The following is a 19,546-nucleotide window of genomic DNA, read 5'->3' on the forward strand; positions in this document are numbered from 1 at the left end:
TATGTGCAGAGCACTGTTCTGAGCGCTGGGGTAGATACAGGGTCATCAGGTTGTCCCATGTGGGGCTCACGTTAATCCCCATTTTACAGATGAGGTAACAGGCACAGAGAAGTGAAGTGACTTGCCCACAGTCACACAGCTGACAAGTGGCAGAGCCGGGATTCAAACCCATGACCTCTTGACTCCCAAGCCCGGGCTCTTTCCACCGAGCCACGCTGCTTCTCTAAGCAACGTGGCTCGGTGGAAAGAGCCCGGGCGTGGGAGTCAGAGATCGTGGGTTCGAATCCTGCCTCTGTTGGGCAGGGATTGTCCGTCTGTTGCCGAATTGCACATTCCAAGAGCTGAGTACAGTACTCTGCACACAGCAAGTGCTCAATAAATACAACTGAATGAATGAATGAGTGAATGACTCTGCCACTTGTCAGCTGTGTGACTTTGGGCAAGTCACTTGACTTCTCTGTGCCTCAGTTACCTCATCTGTAAAATGGGGACTAAGACTGTGAGCCCCACGTGGGATAAACTGATGACCTTGTATCTATCTGATTACCCCAGCACTTAGAACAGTGCCTGGCACAGAGTAAGCGCTTAACAAGTACCATTATTATTATTATTATTACTGTTTTTTCCCAAGTGCTTAGTACAGTGTTCTGCACACAGTAATCACTTAATAGATATGACTGAATGACTGATTGGGTCTTAGTTTCAGCCTGGTCTTGGGTTCACAGTCCCCCTGAACAGAGGACTCCGAGTCCCGTCCGGTTTTGAATCTCAGGGCGCCCCCAGGACCCGCCCCTCGGGGCTGTTCGGGGTCACTTCGGAGCAGACCCAGCCTCTACTTCCCTCAGACTGACCCCTGGAAGGGACGAGGGGAGGGGGAAGGATAATCTGGTTGCTCACCTTCAAGTTCAAACCAGCGTTGGCTCCGATTACAATAACTGTGATATCTGTTAAGTGCTTACTATGTGCCGAGAACTGCACTAAGTCCTGGGGTAGATACAAGATAACCGGGTCAGACCCGATCCCTGTCCCACATAGGGCTCCCAACCTAAGTAGGAGGGAGTAGGATTTTGGCAGATGAAAAAACTGAGGTAGAGAGAAGTTAAGTGACTCACCCAAGGTCACTCAGGAGGCAAGTGGCAGGATTAGAACCCGGATTCTCTGACACCAAGATTTGTGCACTTGCCACTAGGCCACGCTACTTCGCAACGGACGACGTTACATCGCTGCCCCGGCTGGCTCCTAAGAAAATCCCCCGAGATTCCTAGCTGGGGATTCAGAGATGCACCACCCATCAATCAATCGCCATATTTATTGAGTGCTTACGGTGTGCAGAACACTGTACTGAGTGCTGGGGAGAATAAAATGCAAAAGAGTTGGCAGACACGTTCCCTGCCCACAACAAGCTGTCTCTGTCTGTCTGTTTCTCTCTGCAGCTAAATTGTAAACTCCTTGACAGCAAGGATTGTGTCTCCCAACTCTGTCGTACTATCCTCTCCAAAGCGCTTAGAACAGTGCTCTGCACACAGTGGGTGCTCAATGAATACTACTGATAGATTGCAGCTGTCCTCCCCTCCAGCTGTCCAATATTGTTAAAGCATTTGATGTTATTGATGCCTGTCTACTTGTTTTGTTTTGTTGTCTGTCTTCCCCTTCTAGACTGTGAGCCCGTTGTTGGGTAGGGATTGTCTCTATCTGTTGCCCAACTGTACTTTCCAAGCAATTAGTGCAGTGTTCTGCGCACAGTAAGCGCTCAATAAATACAGCTGAACGAATCCCCAGTTTTCCCGGTTGCCACCGTGAAATCCCACCTTTCTCATGAGCTGAGCCACTGCTGTCCAATAATAATAGTAATAATAATAATAATAAAACTGTGGTATTTGTGAAACACTTACTATGTGCCAGACACTGTACTAAGTGCTGGGGTAGAATCAAGCAAATCAGGTTGGACACAGTCCCTGTCCCACGTGGGGCTCAAAGTCTTAATCCCCATTTTACTACTACTACTACTAATTATGCTATTTTGTTAAACGCTTACTATGTGCCACATACTGTACTAAGCGCTGGGTTGGATACAAGCAAATCAGGTTGGATAAAGTTCCTGTCCCATGTGGGGCTCACAGTCTCAAATTTCCATTTTACAGATGAGGTAACTCAGGCCCAGAGAAGTGAAGTGACTTGCCCAAGGTCACACAGCAGACAATTGGCGGAACCGGGATTAGAACTCAGGCAATAATAATAGTGATAACGGTATTTGTTAAGCACTTACTGGGTGACGGGTACTGTACTAAGCGCCAGGGCGGGAACAAGCAAATCAGGTTGGACTCGGTCCCTGCCCCATGTGGGGCTCACAGCCTCAAACCTCATTTTATAGATGAGGTGACTGAGACACAGAGAAGTGATTTGTCCATAGTTACACAGCAGACAAGTGGCAGAGTCAGGATCAGAACCCGTGACCTTCTGACTCCCAGGCCTGTGCTCTATCCACTTTGCGATGTAGGTCCTTGTGACTCCCAGACCCAGGCTCTATCCACTGGCTACTCTGCTTCTCTACGGAAGGGCACTGCCAGCATTCTGCCCTGACCGGAGGAGTTTCCTGGAAGGGGGCCAGTCAGTCATTCAATCATATTTATTGAGGGCTTACTGTGTGCAGAGCACTGTACTAAACGCTTGGGAGAGTACACTACAACAAACAGGTAGCGGCCCGGTGGTTTGGGGAGCTGATGATAACCCCAGACTGTCACCAAGGCATCTCTCTGCCGGGCGGGGAAATCGGCCATCCTGCCCGGTGGCGGGAAGATGCCCAGAGGAGCTCTCCTGATACCTGCCACCTCGCCAGTGTGAGGCTGATCTTCCCCGTCTTCTCTGACCCGAGATTTGCCCTCGGCCCCAGCCGGGTTCCCGAGTCCTGCCTCTGCCTTCGGTCTCTCTGCACGGTTTCCCAGGCAGAGCTGGCTTCCATGCAAGTAGGCGGGAATCTGGGGGCATGTGGGCAGGGTTAGGATAAGTTCACATTTTTGCTCTGAAATTAAATATGGGCAGAGGGAAACATCTGGTTTTGCCCATAGTGCACTGGCCTCACGTGACCAACATCTGGAATTTCAGCTTCTTCCTTTTTTCCCACCCCTTCAGCTCTCTCTCAGCCATTGTGCAGGCTGAAGCAGCCCAAACAGCTCTCCCGCCTCAGCCCACGCGCCCCCACCCCCTGGCCCGGGCACCCTGTTTCTCTTTAATAACGGGGCCCTCAGGGGATGGACAGTTATTCTTTTTTTTAATAGTATTCGTTAAGCACTTACTGTGTGCCAGGCAGACAGTCAGACACAGTTCCTGTCCCACATGGGGCTCGTATTCTTAATCCCCATTTTCCACATGAGGTGGCACAGAGAAGGGTAGTAACTTGCCCGAGGCCACAAGCCATTCAAGTGGCGGAGCTGGAATTAGAACCCAGGTCCTTCTGATTCCCGGGTCTGTGTTCTCTCCATTAGGCCGTACTATTCATTCATTCAATAGTATCTATTGAGCGCTTACTATATGCAGAGCACTGTACTAAGCGCTTGGGATGTACAATTCGGCAACAGAGACATACTACTTCTCACTGGCCCTCCTTTTGCCCTGAAAAGGCCAGTCTCTAGAATGTAAGCTCACTGTGGGCGGGGACTGTGACTGCTTATTGTATTGTACTCTCCCAAGCGCTTAGTACAGTGCTCTGCACACACTAAGTGCTCAATAAATATGAATGAATGAATGAAAAGGAGGGGCATGGTGGACTTTGGGGTTCTGAGGGACAACTGGGCATGTTGGGCACGTGTGAAGCCAGCCCTTCCCATCTCCTCAGCCTCCCTCCTCCCTCGGTGTGGCTCAGCCCGCAGGAAGGGCCTCGGCGACGGCTTTCTCTCTGGGGTTTTGCCATGGAGGCGGCATCCCAGGCAGGAAATGCCAACTCCTCAATCAATCACTCATATTTTTTGAGCACTGACTGTGTGCAGAGCCCTGTAATGTTGGTATTTGTTTGTTAAGCGCTTACTTTGTGCAGAGCACTGTTCTGAGTTCTGGGGGAGATACAGGGTAATCAGGTTGTCCCACGTGAGGCTCAACAGTCTTAATCCCCATTTTACAGATGAGGTAACTGAGGCACAGAGAAGTGAAGTGACTTGCCCCCAGTCACACAGCTGACAAGTGGCAGAGCCGGGATTCGAACCCATGACCTCTGACTCCCAAGCCCGGGCTCTTTCCACTGAGCCACGCTGCTTCTCACTGCACTGAGCGCTTGGAAGAGCTCAAAACACCAGAGTTGGTAGCCATGTTCCCGGCTCACCACGAGCTCTGATTCTCACTCTCTACGACTCCCATTGCCGAGTTCAGTAACAAGGGAGGACAGGGTGGGGGAGAGGGTGTCTCCCCAGTGCTTAGTACAGTGCACAGCGCTCAGTACCTACCATTACTACTAATGTCAAAATGGGGATTAAATATCCGTTCTCCCTCCTACTTAGACTGTGAGCTCCACGTGGGACAGAGATTAGGTCCGACCTGATTAACTCGTATCTAACCCAGCGATTAGTAGGGTGTTTGGCACATAGTAAGCGCTTAACCGGTACCATAATAATAACAGCGGGGCACTTGACAGAGTCTTAGCTTTTCAGAACGGATGTCCAGAAAAACCAGGAGCCCGCACAGCCTTCTATCTACCCTAGTGCTTAGCACACAGTAGGGTCTGGTTAAATAGGTCAACCCAGCGGGAGGACAGAGAGCAAAAGGGGATGGGTGCAATGTTGTGGAGCTACCCAAGCTCCCTTCCCAATACCTGGGTTCCCCTGAGTTCCTCTGGGCCTGATGAGGAACTTAAAATTATTCACTATATATTATTTATTTCTATTAATGTCTGTCCCCTTTAGACTTTAAACTTATATTTGGCAGGAAATGAGCCTGCCAAACTGTTGTACCGTCCTCTCCCAAGCACTCAGTACAGCGCTCTGCACATAGTAAGCACTCAATAAATATCACTGATTGAGTGATTGACTGAGGAAGGGAGAGCCCAGCGAGATTCCCCCCCTCTCCTTGACCATCTACTGTCCCTCTGTAGTCGTCTCCCAGTGCTCTGCCCAGGGTAGGCAGTCGGGAAATAGCCCCGCATTAAAGACCGAGGAGCTGGCAGGGTGGCAGCGAGTTCACACCGGGTTTCAGCCCGGAACTGGGTATCTCCTCAGGACTCCCGTGGTTGGGGAGTGGAATCGTTCCAGGGGTCAAAGCCAGAGCCTGCTTGCCCATTCCCCTGAACCGCTCCCTCTCCCGACCCCCACTGTTGGCTGGAAGCGCTGGCGAGGCTTTGGGGTCCTGCGCCCTAGACTGGTCTTCCCCTGCCCCGTTGGGATGGATGTTCCTGGATGCCAGGGATTCCCGATAAGGAGCCATGTGGGCAACGGCTGGCGTAACCCTGGGAGATAAAACGAGGCCAATTTCCCAGAAATTCCACTCACCCCTCTCCCCACCTGAGTCAGAGGGGTCCCCGCTGGGAGAGAATTTCCAAGAGAACCTGGGGACGATAGGGTATCGGGGTGGGGGGCGAGGGTCACTGGATAGGAAGCCGCAGCTGCCACGGGGGGGGCCTTCCCTCACCTTTAAACCGGTCATCTGAGTCACTCTCACTCTCGCTATTCTCATCTGCAAGAGAAACAGAGAGAGTCGGGTCAATGCCCGGACTCCGAATCCAGTGCCAAGGGTCACCGAGGGATTCGCAGGTCAGAGGCGGTAGGACCTGGCGAAGCCGAGTCTGTCTCCTTCCCTGCCCTGGATCGAGTTGGTAAAACCCCGTCTCTGCCAGACCGGACAAGAGCCCCGACGGGGAACGTGAGAATGGGCTCCTCTCCCGCCCTCTGCCTGCCCTGGGGCTCGACTGGCCCTTCCGCCGTGCCAGGTAATGGGCCGGTCTGAATTCTTGTAGGCCCCTCCCCGCCGGCAGGCGGGAAGTACAAATCCATCGCTATGACCCAAGGTGGTGACCTCACCCCTGCCCGTTCACCCCCCACACGAGGCGGAGCCGTGTTTTCGGGGCACGATCCGGGGGTCCCTCTCCTGGGTCTGGAGGAGGTCCAGCCGGGAGGGCGAGGGTCGGTGGGGCCCCTCCTCCCGATCTCAAACTGGCCGCCGCTCAGTGAGGTCTCAGGCTCTGCCCGGCAGCTAACTTTCGCACGTGGGGCTCCCCGGCCTACCTCTCAGGGAGGTCGTCTCGATGCTGGACATGGACAGCTTCTTTAACCTCTTCTTCCCCCTTTTGGCACTGTAGATGGCGTTGATCCTCTGCACCAGCTGGAAGAGAGGAGCGAGGCGGGGGAGCGTTGGGCGACTCCGGCACCACCAGAGAGAGGCCCCCGCCCCTCCAACGCTGACATCGACCCTCTCGGCCAAGGTCACGTTCGGGGAACCTGGCTCTACCCGGGTCTCGGCTCCTCTCTCGTGATCCAGCCTGGCCTACTCTCATTTCTTGGGGCTCATCTGCATTCCAGCTCCTCGCCAAAGCCAGGCCTTAGGGTTCACAGACAGCCGGTTCTCCCACCCCAAAGACCACAGGAAGGGGCTGGTTAGACTGTGAGCCCGTTGTGGGCGGGGATTGTCTCCATTTGTTGTTGAACTGTACGTTCCAAGCGCTTAGTGCAGTGCTCTGCACACAGTAAGCACTCAGGAAATACGATTGAATGAATGAACCCATGACAGGAAACGGCCCCTCCCCCAGCGACACTCAATGCCGCATCAAACACAGGCTGGCTCCAGAGGGTCTGATGGCCGACCTCACTGCCCTGATCCCAAAGGGCTGCTGAGGATCGCTCGGGGCTGGGAGAAGGGAGCCATCCTGAGTAAAGAACTCCCTGGGTCTCGCCGACTTTCGGGGCCCTGCATTTACAGATCTCTCTCTTTTCAAACCTCCGGTCCTTTGGTCCTTTACCACCCTCTTGCCAAGAAGGACTGCATAATCAATCGATCAATCATATTTATTCAGAGCTTACTGAGCGCTTGAGAGAGTACAGCGGAGTTGGGAGACACGTTCCCTGCCACCAAGGGCTTGAAGTCTAAAGCAAGATAGGTATTAAAATATAATATGGCCCGCTCGTCCTCTAAACCTTAAATTTGATGTGGGCAAGGGATGCTTCTGTTGTTATGCTGTACTCTCCCAAGTGCTTAGTAAGTGCTCTGTTCATTAAGGGCTCAGTAAATCTGATTGAATGAATATGAAAAGAATCGCTGGGAGGCTGAGCGTGGGGTGAATATCAAGCACTTATGAGAAACAGTGCTGCTTAGTGAAAAGAGCACAGGTCTGGGAGTCAGAGGACCTGGGTTCTAATCCCGGCTCTGCCACCTGTTTGCTGTATAATAATAATAATAATAATGGCATTGGTTAAGCGTTTACTATTGGCCAAACACTGTTCTAAGTGCTGGGGTGGATACAAGGTAATCAGGTTGTCCCACGTGGGTTCACTGTCTTAATCTCCATTTTACAGATGAGGTAACTGAGGCACAGAGAAGTCAAGTGACTTGCCCAAAGTCACAGAGTTGACAAGTGGTGGAGCGGGATTAGAACCACGACATCTGACTCCCAAGCCCTTGCTCTTTCCACTAGCCATGCTGCTTCTCTATGACCTCGGACAAGTCACTTCACTTCTCCGTGCTTCAGTTACCTCATCTGTATAATGGAGATTAAGCCTGGAAGCCTTACGTGGGACAAAGACTACGCCCAATCCGATCGTCTTGTATCTACTCCAGTGCTCAGTACGGTGCTCGGCAAGCGCTTAACAAATACCATAAAAAAAGTACTTAAAGGGTTCAGATCCAGCTGTGTAGGAGAAGCAGAAGGGAGAGGGAATAGGGAAGTGAATGGAGTAGGGCCGGAGAGTGAGAGGCGAAGCGACATCTAGGCCCTGAAGCAGGGACAGAGCAGGAGAGAAGAGCAGGGAGAGCAGTTCCCCCAACTGGGTGAGAGATAAGATGCCCCGTATGACCCCTCGGACCCCCTGAAATTGCCTGGATTGCCTTCCAAGCACAATGGCAGGAACAGGGAATCATCTGGTCTCCTGTTCTGGCCCTATTTGGGGATGAACAGGAAGGAGCTCCATTTCCAATACACCCGAGCATTGTTCGCCGGGTATTTTTAACCGGCTACGTCCTGCCTCGGCCTGGGGGTTCGGAGCCTTCCTGGAGACCCTCGGGAAGGCTGGAGACTGCTTTGTGTTATATGTGTGCCTTGACGGAATCAAGGGGGAGACGACAGGCACCCCAGAACCTCCTGCTCATATGTGTGTGTGGGTGAGAACGAAGCACTCACCACCCCCTACCACACTTACGTATCTTTATACTCTATTACTTCCTCAAATCTATAATTTCTTTTAGTGTCATCACCCCCACCGGACTGTAAGGTCCTTAAGAGAAGCAGCGTGGCTCAGTGGAAAGGGCAAGGGCTTTGGAGTCAGAGGTCATGAGTTCGAATCCCGGCTCTGCCACTTGTCAGCCGTGTGACTGTGGGCAAGTCACTTCACTTCTCTGTGCCTCACTTACCTCATCGGTAAAATGGGGATTAAGACTGTGAGCCCCACGTGGGACAACCTGATTCCCCTGTGTCTACCCCTGCGCTTAGAACAGTGCTCGGCACATAGTAAACACTTAACAAATACCAACATTATTATTATTATTATTAAGGGCAGGAATGTCTACAAATTCTTTTGGACTCTTCCATGTCTTTAGTACTGAACCACATGGTAACGCTATTGACCGCCTGATGCAAACCTGGGCACTTGGACAATACTACCTTGTGTATCTGTTTATCAATCAACTAATCAATCCATGGTTTTTATTGAGCACTTTCTGGGTGCAGAGCACTGTACTAAGCCCTTGGGAGAGGCCAATACATCAGAGTTAGCAGACACGTTCCCTGCCCATAATGAGCTTACAGTCTAGAAGGGAGTTTACAGTCCAAAGATGGTCTAACTTCCCCTTCTGGAGTGTCGATAGCTTGTGGGCAAGGTCTGTACTGTCTCTTTCCTCACTCCATAACCCCCTGTAGCCAGGGATTGCGGGCTCACAGTCCAGGGAGCGGGCAAATAGCAATGCTAAAATTAGCAAAATGATCACACCTCCTCCTAGAGACCTTCCTTGACTAACCCCCTCATTTCCCCACCCTACTGTGTCACTTATGCACTCTCAAGTACTTTTGTAATTCCCTCCCCAACCCAGCCTAACGTACTTATGCACATCTCCTTACACTCTGCCATTTCTCCTATTAGTCATTTATTTTAATATGTCCCATTAGACTGAAAGCTCCTTCAGGGCAGAGATCAGGTCTCCCAACTCTATCGAATGGTCCTTTTATCTGGTATTTGCTAAGTGCTCACTATGTGCCAGGCATTGTACAAAGCGCTGGGATACCAGCTAAACAGGCTAATCAGGTTGGACGTAGTCCACGTCCCATGTGGGGCTCAGAGTCTCGCTCCCCACTTCACAGATGAGGGAACTGAGGTACAGAGAAGTTAAGTGACTTGCCTAAGGTGATGCAGCAGACAAGTTGCAGAGCTGGGATTAGAACCCAGGTCCTCTGACTTCCAGGCACGTGCTCTATCCACTAGGTCACGCTGCTTAGACTTCTCTCAAGAGCTCAATCCAGTGCTCCGCACAGTAAGCACTCAATAAATACCACTGATTGATCGATTGGCGGTTTGATAGGTGACGATAACAAGATGCAGGAGAAGGTGAAGTGGTAGGGGACAAATCGAGCATGCCTGAGGGAAAGAGGTCAGGCCACGTCTCCCGGTGGCGAGGTAGGTGGGGCAGGACACCTCGGGGGTAGAACCGGGCCAAGGCCCTGAGCCGAGGAGGGAGGAGAGGGGACTACCTTGGGGATGCGGCGGGCCCGTCGGCTGGAGAGCAGCTCGCTGGCGGTGCTGAGGCTGTCCTCGTTGAGGCTGGACGGGGAGGAGGGCAGGCTCAGCTGGGCCAACAGCAACATGTCGTCGTGGCTGTGCCGTTTGGGTAACCGCGGCACCCGCTGGCTCTTCCTCTCCGACCAGTTCCCGACGCGCAGGGAGTGGCTGCCGGACTTCAGGGTCAGCTGGAGGGGGAAGGCCACACGCTGAGCCACCGACCCGGTAACGGCAGTGGCCCTCTAGACCGTCATGTGGGCGGGCAATGTGTCTGTCCCATTGTTCTTCTGTACTCTCCCAAGAGTTTAGTAATAATAAAAATGATGGTATTTGTTAAGTGCTTACTATGTGTCAAACACTGTTCTAAGCACTGGCGGAGATACAAAGTTATCAGGTTGTCCCAGGTGGGGCTCACAGTCTTAATCCCCATTTTCTAGATGAGGGAACTGAGGCGCACAGAAGTTAAGTGACTTGCCCAAAGTCACGCAGCTGACAAGTGGCGGAGCCGGGATCAGAATCCATGACCTCTGACTCCCAAGCCCGTGCTCTTTCCACTAAGCCACGCTGCTTCTCTACAGTGCTCCAGTACAGTGCTCAGCATACAGTAAGTGTTCAATAAACACAACTGACTGACTGACTCCCAGAGGAACACCTGTGCTCTGCCCGCCCCGACCCGGTCAGACCTGAACTAAAGGAGAGCAGGAGCGGGCAGGTCGGCCCACCAGGCCCTGAGGGACCATCCGCAGGAGTTCGCCTTGGGCTCTTCCCCTTGGGGAAGCCTGTCACTAAACTAGCCGGGAGGCCTATCCTCAGGTCTAATCCTTGGGCCCAAAAGTGGTGATCTCTGCTGCTTTCAGAACCCCTAAATTCAAGAGCCTATAGAGGTGGGGCCTGTCCCCAAGAAGGGGTCCTCAAGATGACGATGATGATAATGGCATTTGTTAAGCGCTTACTATATGCAAAGCACTGTTCTAAGAGATGGGGGGCGGATACAAGGTGATCAGGTTGTCCCACGTGGGACTCATGGTCTTAATCCCCATTTTACAGATGAGGTCACTGAGGCACAGAGAAGTTAAGTGAGTTGCCCAAAGTCACACAGCTGACAAGCTTAGGTGGGATTAGAACCCGTGATCTCTGACTCCCAAGCCCATGCTCTTTCCAGTGAGCCACACTGCTTCAAGACTGTAAGCTCGTTGTGGGCAGGGAATGTCGGTTATATTGTTATATCGTACTCTCCCAAGACCTTAGTATACTGCTCTGCACACAGTAAGCGCTCAGTAAATACGACTGACTGACTGACCCTCGAGAGGTCTTTAGAAGAGGGAAAAAGACACATTCAAGGAAGTGGTCAGAGTTACATTCAGTTCTGCCCAACACATGTATTCACCATGCTTTTGGCCCCGATTGCCGTTAGGGAATCAGGGGAGGTTTCTCAGTCCAGATGAGCCTGTTTTGGATACAGTGTGAGGTGAAGTTGGAAGAGTTGGAAGAGGCAGGTTTGTATGGGCCGGGAGGAGGACTCCAGCGCGAGTAAGAGAGTAGCCCCTGGGTTCTAGGAGAACGGGGTCCCAGAGACCTGGGCTGGGGGGCGCCCGGCGTTCTGTCCAGAGTACAGCTCAGCTCGGGGCCCATCTCCGGTACTTGCTCTTCAGAAGCCGTTCTACGGGGATCAGGCAACAATATGGACCCTCCTTCCCTCGGGGGCCTACACAAGGCCCCAGCTGGCTCCTCCGTTCCTCTCAGTAAGACTACAAGTCAGTCAGTCGTGTTTACTGAGCGCTTACTATGTGCAGAGCACCGTGCTAAGGGCTCGGGAGAGTACAATATAACAGGCACATTCCTTGCTCACAACGAGCTTACACTCTAGAGGTGACCTTAGAGGGCAACGGGGCGGGCTCTGCTTTGTGGCCCTGGCTGGGCCACTCCCCCCTGACTTCCACCAGTCTGGACAAGGTTCTAGGAGAGACAATTCGCTTCCTGCTAAAGTTCCAAACCCTTGGCTGAGCTCCCCAGTGGTGCCTCCTTAGGGAGAGAGATCCCAAGCCTCTCCACGTGCTACCTGTGGCCGCCTGGAGTCCATCGAAACACAGAGAACCAGCGTGGCCTAGTAGATAAGAGCGTGCACCTGGGAGTGGGAAGGACCTGGGTTTTAATCCCGGCTCTGCCCCAGGTCTTCTCTGGGGCTCAGGTAACTCATCTGTCAAATGGGAATTAAGACTGGGAGTCCCAAGTGGGACATGGACTGTGTCCAACCTGATGAGCTCGTATCTACCCCAGCGCTTAGTACAGTGCCTGGAACGTAGTAAGTGCTTAAAAAAAAGATTAAAAAAAAATCTCTGGTGTGAGGGAGCTTTTTGTCATGAAGAGAAACAAAGACGGGTGAGAGATGCCCTTGAGCCGGTGGACTCGTGGGCCAGAGGTGCTTTCTTCCTCTTGTCCCCCACCCCGCATTCTCTCCCTCTGCCCCGGTCAGCTCCTGGACAGGTCTCCCAGACTGCCCCATCCCCCAGCTGCTCCTCAACTCTGCCTCAAGCCCCTCCTCTCCCGGCCCCCCGCGGACAGGGCTTAGTTCATTCCTGGAAAAGCTGCCAAGCCCAGTGTTCTGACCCGGGGCCAAGGCCCTGCCGGGGTGCGCTGCTCGGCAGAGGCGGCAGAGGTGACAGTAGCGACAGCGGCGGTGGCGAGGCGGCGGCGGGGAGAGTGACTTGAGGCCGGAAGAATGAAGATGTTCACAGCTTTGTTATGTCAGCGCCAGAACCCTGGCATTTTGGGGGAGGGGGCGGGCGAGAGGGGAGGCCTCCCTTGGGGACCAGGCACAGGGTTAAAAACAGAAGAAAGCAGCAAGGAGGGAAACGGAAAGGCAGGAAGGAGCCTCTCTCAGAGAGCAGAATGGGCCTAGAAAGGCCGAGGCAGGCGGTCTCCTTCCCAGCGGAGGAAGAGTTAAGAAAAAGAGCGGCGGCCCCCCAGCCTTTCGAGGGGTCGGCCGGGCCCCGGGGTTGGCCTGGATTTCTGGGAACGACCAGCCCGGCCCAACTGCTCCTCCCTGTCAGGGGCTCCCGGAGCTCTTGGGGAGAGGGCCAGCCCGAGGAGGAGCGGGGGTTGCCCACTCCGGGCTCCGGGGGCTGGGGGCGGCGGGAGTTGGGCGGGGGTCCGTTACCTGGGGTGGGTTGGTGTACTTCCTCTCCTGGGGAGTCCACATCCTGTGCAAAGAGTCTAGGGAGTTCTCGGACAACGGCTGGGATTTTCGCCCCGTGGGTCGGCCCTTCAAGTCCACATCTTCATAGGGATTCTCCTTGGGCTGATCTCCTGCAGTCGGGGACAGGGGGAGGGTCGGTTTTGGGGTGGGGGAAGACGGGGGAGAAGGAGAAGGAAAAAAAAACCCCACACCCCAGACACACCCATACACCCGGACACACACCCACACACATAAAAACACACCCACACCCACACAAACACACACACAGACACACACAGACACACACACAGACACACACAGACACACACACACAGACAAATGGAAAAAAAATTCCCGAAAACCCAGCAGAGTGCCCTCCCCCTCTGGCCCCGCGAGGACCACGTGAGGCAGGCCTCTGTCTGCAGCTGGAAGGCTTGGGAGCAGAGCTTGGCCGGGATGTCCAGGAGCTGCATTCTCCCTCTCCCCATCTCTCCTTCCTCCTCCCTCCCTCCCTCCCTCCCTCCCTCCCCGCCACCGCCCGGCCATCTCCTTTCATAAATGGACGGATTGTATGAGGCACCCTCAGCTGGGCTCAAACAGCCCCGGCTCCAGCCTGGGTAGAAATCCTTTAACCGCCCTCTGTGGGGTGCGGGAAAGCGGGGAGGGGGCGGGGAATTCTTTCTTTTCCCCAAATCTCCACGAGAGCAGCAACAAACCGCTCCTGCTCTGCCCCCAACAGCTTCAAAGCTCTAGGGATCAGGTCAGGATCCTTAGGATGGAAAAAAGGCCCTCCATTCCTCTCCCTCTTGGGAGACGGTCAGATGGGCAGGGATCGTGTCTCCCAATTCTACCGTATTAGATACTCTCAAGTACTTAGACCAGTGCTCTGTATACAGTGAGCCTGAAGCCTGGCACCCAGTAAGCGCTTAATGAAAACCACAATTATTAAGCCCTCCAAAAATACCATTCATCGACGGGCCGTCTGGGACGTGCGACGCCTCAGTCCTCTGTATCCCTCACGGTCAAAAAGTTCTTCCTTCTGTCTAGCCTAAATCTCTCTTACTGCAATTTCAACTCCTTCCCTCTAGTTCTCGTTCTCCTTCCTACTTAGATTGTAAGCCCCATATGGGACCCGATTATCCTTCATCGACCCCAGCGCTTAGTATTTGTTAAGCACTTACTATGTGCCGGGCCCCATACTAAGTGCTGGGGTGGATAAAAGGTAATTGGGTTGATCACAGTCCCTGTCCCTCAGAGGGTTCACAGCCTTAATCCCTATTTTCCAGATGATGAAACTGAGGCACAGAGAAGTGAAGTGCCTTGCCCAAGTTCACACAGCAGATGAGTGGCAAGTTGGGATTAGAACCCAGGTCCTTCTGACTCCCAGTCCTGTTCTCTAACTACAAAGGCAGGCTGCTTCTTGTGTAGCAGATAGTAAGCACTTAACAAATATCACAATTCTTCTTATTTATTCTCTTAATGGAGAGGAAGACCAGCCAGACCATCCTCTCTTCTATTAGTCCCTCAGGGCTTCAGCACGGAATCCAGCGCCTAGTATAGGGCCTGGCATATAGTAAGTGCTTAACAAATAGCATAGTTATCAATCAATCAATGGTATTTACTGGCACTTACTGTGTGCAGAGCACTGTACTAAGTGCTTGGGAGAGTCCAATATAATAGAGCTGGTAGACACGTTCGGTGCCCTCAGAAAGTCCATCTCTGAGCCCAGGGGTGTGGAAGGAGACCAGATCAGCCCTTTGCGGATGCATCGGGGTGATACGCTATGGGTGGGGGCTACCAGGTCCAGCCCAGCTATTGTTACATTGTACTCTCCCAAGCCCTCAATGCTCGGCACTCAGCACCCAGTAAGCGCTCAATAAATACAACCGACCGACCCACTTGCCGTGGGAACTCTCACCGGGCAAGAGCTGGACTCCAGGCCTGGACAATCACCCCAAAACAGGACCTTGGACCCCATTCAATACCAACGGGCCGAAGTTACTGGACGCTCAGCGGGATCCTAGAAAACTGATCCCCATCGCTGCTCCAGCATACCTTTCCCCCGCCCCACCCCTCCCCCACAGTTTGCCCCCATATCTCAGCCCCAACGGCACAAACTCTCCCCACCTCTCAAGGAGGAGACCCCGAAGGAGGGACGCTGAAGGAGCGGAGCCGCTGAGAGACAGAGATGGTTGGGCAATAGGAGGAGACCATGGAGAAGGGAAGCCGAAGGACTGAAAGACAGACGGTCAGGTGGCAGCAGGGAAACCTGGCTGGGAAAACTGAAAGCCCACTGCTGGGGTTCTGGGGGCAGATCCCCAAGATCGAGCCAGTCCCACTGAAGAGCCTGTCCCCACTAGAACCCCCAGGGAAATCAAAATGCGCCTATTAGATAAAGCACAGGCCTTGGAGTCCGACGGTCATGGGGTCATTCATTCTCTCATTCGTATTTATTGAGCGCTTACTGCGTGCAGAGCACCGTTCTAAGAGCTTGGAAAGTACAACCGGCTCCAGCAGGTGTTGGCTACGGACCTAGGGCAAGTCACTTCACTTCTCTGCGCGCAGTTATCTGATCTGTAAAATGGGGTTTAAGACTGTGAGCCCTATGTGGGGCAGGGACTGTGTCCAACCTGATTAGCTTATATCTACCCTAGCGCTTACAACAGTGCCTGGCACTTGGTAAGCATTTAGCAAATACCATAAAAAAAAAAAAGTAGGGAGTGCACCTGTGGAGGCCAAGGGCCCAGGTGGGTGGGAGTTTCTGATTTGGGTCCCTATTTAATCCATTCCCTGCCCTGGGCAGGCCCAGCAGTGGGAGGGAAAGGGGATCTACGTTGATTACCTTGTATCCTAATCCTCCCTAAACCTCTCAGCTGCCTTCGACACTGGGGACCACCCCCTTATCCTGGAAACGTTATCTAACATTGGCTTCACCGACACTGTCCTCTCCTGGTTCTCCTTCTAGCCCTCTGACCGCTCATTCTCAGTCTCTTTCGCGGGCTCCTCCTCTGCCTCCCACCCATTAACCGTGGGCGTCCCTCAAGGCTCGGCGCTTTATTCTCCGTCTACACCCACTCCCTCGGAGAACTCAATCGCTCCCATGGCTTTGACTCCCACCTTTATGCAGATGATTCCCAAATCTACTTCTCCAGCCTTGACACCTCTCCTTCTCTGCGGTCTTGCCTTTCCTCCCGCCTTCAGGCCTTCAGGACATCTCTACTTGGATGTTCTGCCAACACCTCAAACTTAACGTGTCCAAAACGAACTCGTATTCATTCAATCGTATTTATTGAGCGTTTACTGTGCGCAAAGCACTGTACTAAGCGCTTGGGAGAGTACAATATGACAACAAATAGACACATTCCTGCCCACAACGAGCTACTCCTACTTAAACCTCGTCCTCCCTGAGACTTTCCCATATTGTCCACTATCCTCCCTGCCTCCCAAGCCTATAAGCTTGGCATCATCCCCGACTCGTCTCTCTCATTCATCTCATATATTCAATCCGTCACCAAATCCCGTCGGTTCTACCTTCACAACGTCACTAAAAATCCCCCCTTCCCTCTCCATCCAAACTGCTTCTACCCTGATCCGAGCAATCATCATATCCCGACTTGACTACTGTATCTGCCTCCTCGTTGACCTCCCTGACTCCCATCTCTCCCCCGCTCCAGTCCATACTTCATTCTGCCGCCCGGCTCGTTTTTCTCAAAAAGATGCTCAGTCCACGTCTTCCCACTCATCAAGAGCCTCCAGTGGTTGCTCATCCACCTCCGCATCTTACGGAAACTCCTTACTTTCAGCTTGAAAGCACTTAGTCACCTCTCCCCCTCCGAACTTCACTGATTTCCTACCACAACTCAGCCCGCGAGCTTCAGATCCTCTAACATCAACCTACTCACTGCACTGTAATCTCATCCATCTCACGGCTGACCCCTTGCCCGTGTCTCCCGTCTAGTTTGGAAACAAACCACCACTCTCCCCACCTTCGAAGCTATATTAAAACTACGTCTCCTCCGAGAGGCCTTCCCCGACTAACTCTTCATTTCCCTTCTGCATCGTCTCTGTCCCTGGATCTGTTCCCTTGATAATCACTTCACCCTCGGCCCCATAGCACTTAATGTCCATACCTGTAACTGATTATAATGTCTGTCTCCCCTCTAGATTGTAAGCTCCTAGTGGGAGCTTATGGGCGCCGTAGAGAAGCAGCGTGACTTAGTGGAAAGAGCACGGGCTTGGGAGTCAGAGGTGGTGGATTCGAATCCCAGATCCGCCACTTGTCAACTGTGTGACCTTGGACAAGTCACTTCACTTCTCTGTGCCTCAGTTACCTCATCTGTCAAATGGGGATGAAGACCGTGAGCCCTACGTGGGACAACCTGAGTACCTAGTATCTACCCCAGTGCTTAGAACAGTGCTTGGCACATAGTAAGCACTTAAGAAATACCAACATCATTATTATTATTATTATTCTTCTTCTCTGTCCCTCAGTTACCTCATCTGTCAAATGGAGATGAAGACTGTGAGCCCCACCTGGCTGTATCTTTGCCAGCACTTAGAACAGTGTTTGGCACATAGTAAACACTCAAATACCAACATTATTATTATTATTATATCTATCAACTCTGTTGAACTGGACTCTCCCAAGCACATAGTACAGTGCTCTGTATACAATATATGCTCAATAAAAATCACTGATCTATTGATCTACTCTAGTATTTAGCCACGTGTGGCCCATAGTAAGTGTTTAATAAATACCATATCGATGCTATTCTTTGACTCGACTGCTGTGGTCACTGGGATATGGGAAACCCAGACCTTTATTATTTTTTTAATGGTGCTCATTAGGCACTAACTATTTGCCAAGCACTGTATTAGGAGCTGGGGTAGATACAGGATCATCAGGTTGGGCACAGTCCCTGTCCCCCATGGGGCTTACGTCTAAGTAGAAGGAAGTAGGATTTCATCCCCATTTTGCAGGTGAGGTAAGTGAGATACAGAGAAGTTAAGGAGCTTGTCCAAGGTCATGTAGCACACGAGCAGCAGAGCAGGGATTATTAATAAAAATAACAATAATAATTATAATTTCAGTTTTTGTTAAGTGCTTACTATGTGCCAGGCACTGGAAATTTAAGTGCTGGGGCAGATACAAACTAATCAGTTGGACACATTCCCTGTCCCATATGGGGCTCACCGTCTTAATCCCCATTTTCCAGATGAGGTACCTAAGGCACAGAGAAGTGAAGTGACTTGCCCAGGGTCACACGGCAGACAAGTAACATAGCAAAGGATTAGAAGCCCGGTCCTCTGAGTCCCAGAGCCGGGCTCTAACTCCAGTCCCGGACTCCTGGGCCGACACTCGACAAGGGCTGAAGGGAGCCCAACCTCACTTCCCGGGGGGCCTGACCACCACCGGGGCTGCTGGGATTTGGGGTCCCGCGAGTCCACCACTCGCAGCGTCCACAACACAACAGCACAACACAACAGCGAGTCCACAACAGCAGAGTCCATGCCACTTGGCTGCCCCTGAGCCATGGCCATCGAGGAGAGGGGCTCCGGTGCCACGACAGAATTGGTGTGGCGGGAGTGGACAGGAAGGCTGCATCACGGTGGCGTGTGCGCGCGTATCCGTCAGCGCTCAGCACCGTTCCGGTGCGCTGCGAGGCCTGTAAAGGCCCAAATCCATGCAGGTGCTGGGGAGGGGAAGGGGAACGTCTGGATTTTATAGGCTAGGCCGACCTCTAGTCCCAGAGCCGAAATCACACAGGGTCCTGCCCAGACCGAGAACAACAGTCTCTCAATCAGATCCCCACTCCTACCTTATCTTTCCGGTATCCTACTAATAATAATGTTGGTATTTGTTAAGCGCTTACTAGGTGCAGAGCACTGTTCTAAGCGCTGGGGGAGATACAGGGTAATCAGGTCGTCCCACGTGAGGCTCACAGTTAATCCCCATTTTACAGATGAGGTAACTGAGGCCCAGAGAAGTTGACTTGCCCACAGTCACACAGCTGACGAGTGGCAGAGCCGGGAGACGAACCCATGACCTCTGCCTCCGAAGCCCGGGCTCCTCCCGCTGAGCCACACTGCTTCCCGCACCCTTCACTCCTCTAATGCCAGCCTACTCGTCTCTCCAGCCACCGGCCTCTTGCCCAAATCTTCCCCCGACTCTGGAACTCTTACGGAACAAGAGTCTGCAAAGGAATGGTAGGAGGAAGATGGAGCGGTAACTAGGGAGATGGGGTGATAACTAGACGGTACAGAGGGGTCAAGGGAGGGATTTTTTTAAGATGGGGAAATGTTACAGAGCAGTGGGGAAGATGCCATTGGAGACCTTTAGACTGTAAGCTCGTTGTGGGCGGGGAACGTGTCCACCGATTCTTTTATACTGTACTCTCCAAGTGCTTGGCACAGTGCTCCGCACACAGTAAGCACTCAATAAATATGATTGATTCACTGAACAGTTGAAGATGAC

The 19,546-nt window shown here is 52.6% G+C and overlaps 1 protein-coding gene across 1 annotated transcript in view; it reads right to left on the reverse strand.

The window, feature by feature from the left end:
- Positions 1-19,546, reverse strand: part of DENND2B (DENN domain containing 2B) — a 135,326-nt gene that overhangs the window by 31,574 nt on the left and 84,206 nt on the right. Inside the window, 4 exon segments of the mRNA XM_039911378.1 lie at positions 5,611-5,655; positions 6,204-6,300; positions 9,869-10,084; positions 13,054-13,202. Coding sequence (XP_039767312.1) covers positions 5,611-5,655; positions 6,204-6,300; positions 9,869-10,084; positions 13,054-13,202 — 507 coding nt within the window.

Source organism: Ornithorhynchus anatinus, chromosome 3 (assembly GCF_004115215.2).
Source record: "Ornithorhynchus anatinus isolate Pmale09 chromosome 3, mOrnAna1.pri.v4, whole genome shotgun sequence".
In the NCBI taxonomy this organism is placed as follows: domain Eukaryota; kingdom Metazoa; phylum Chordata; class Mammalia; order Monotremata; family Ornithorhynchidae; genus Ornithorhynchus; species Ornithorhynchus anatinus.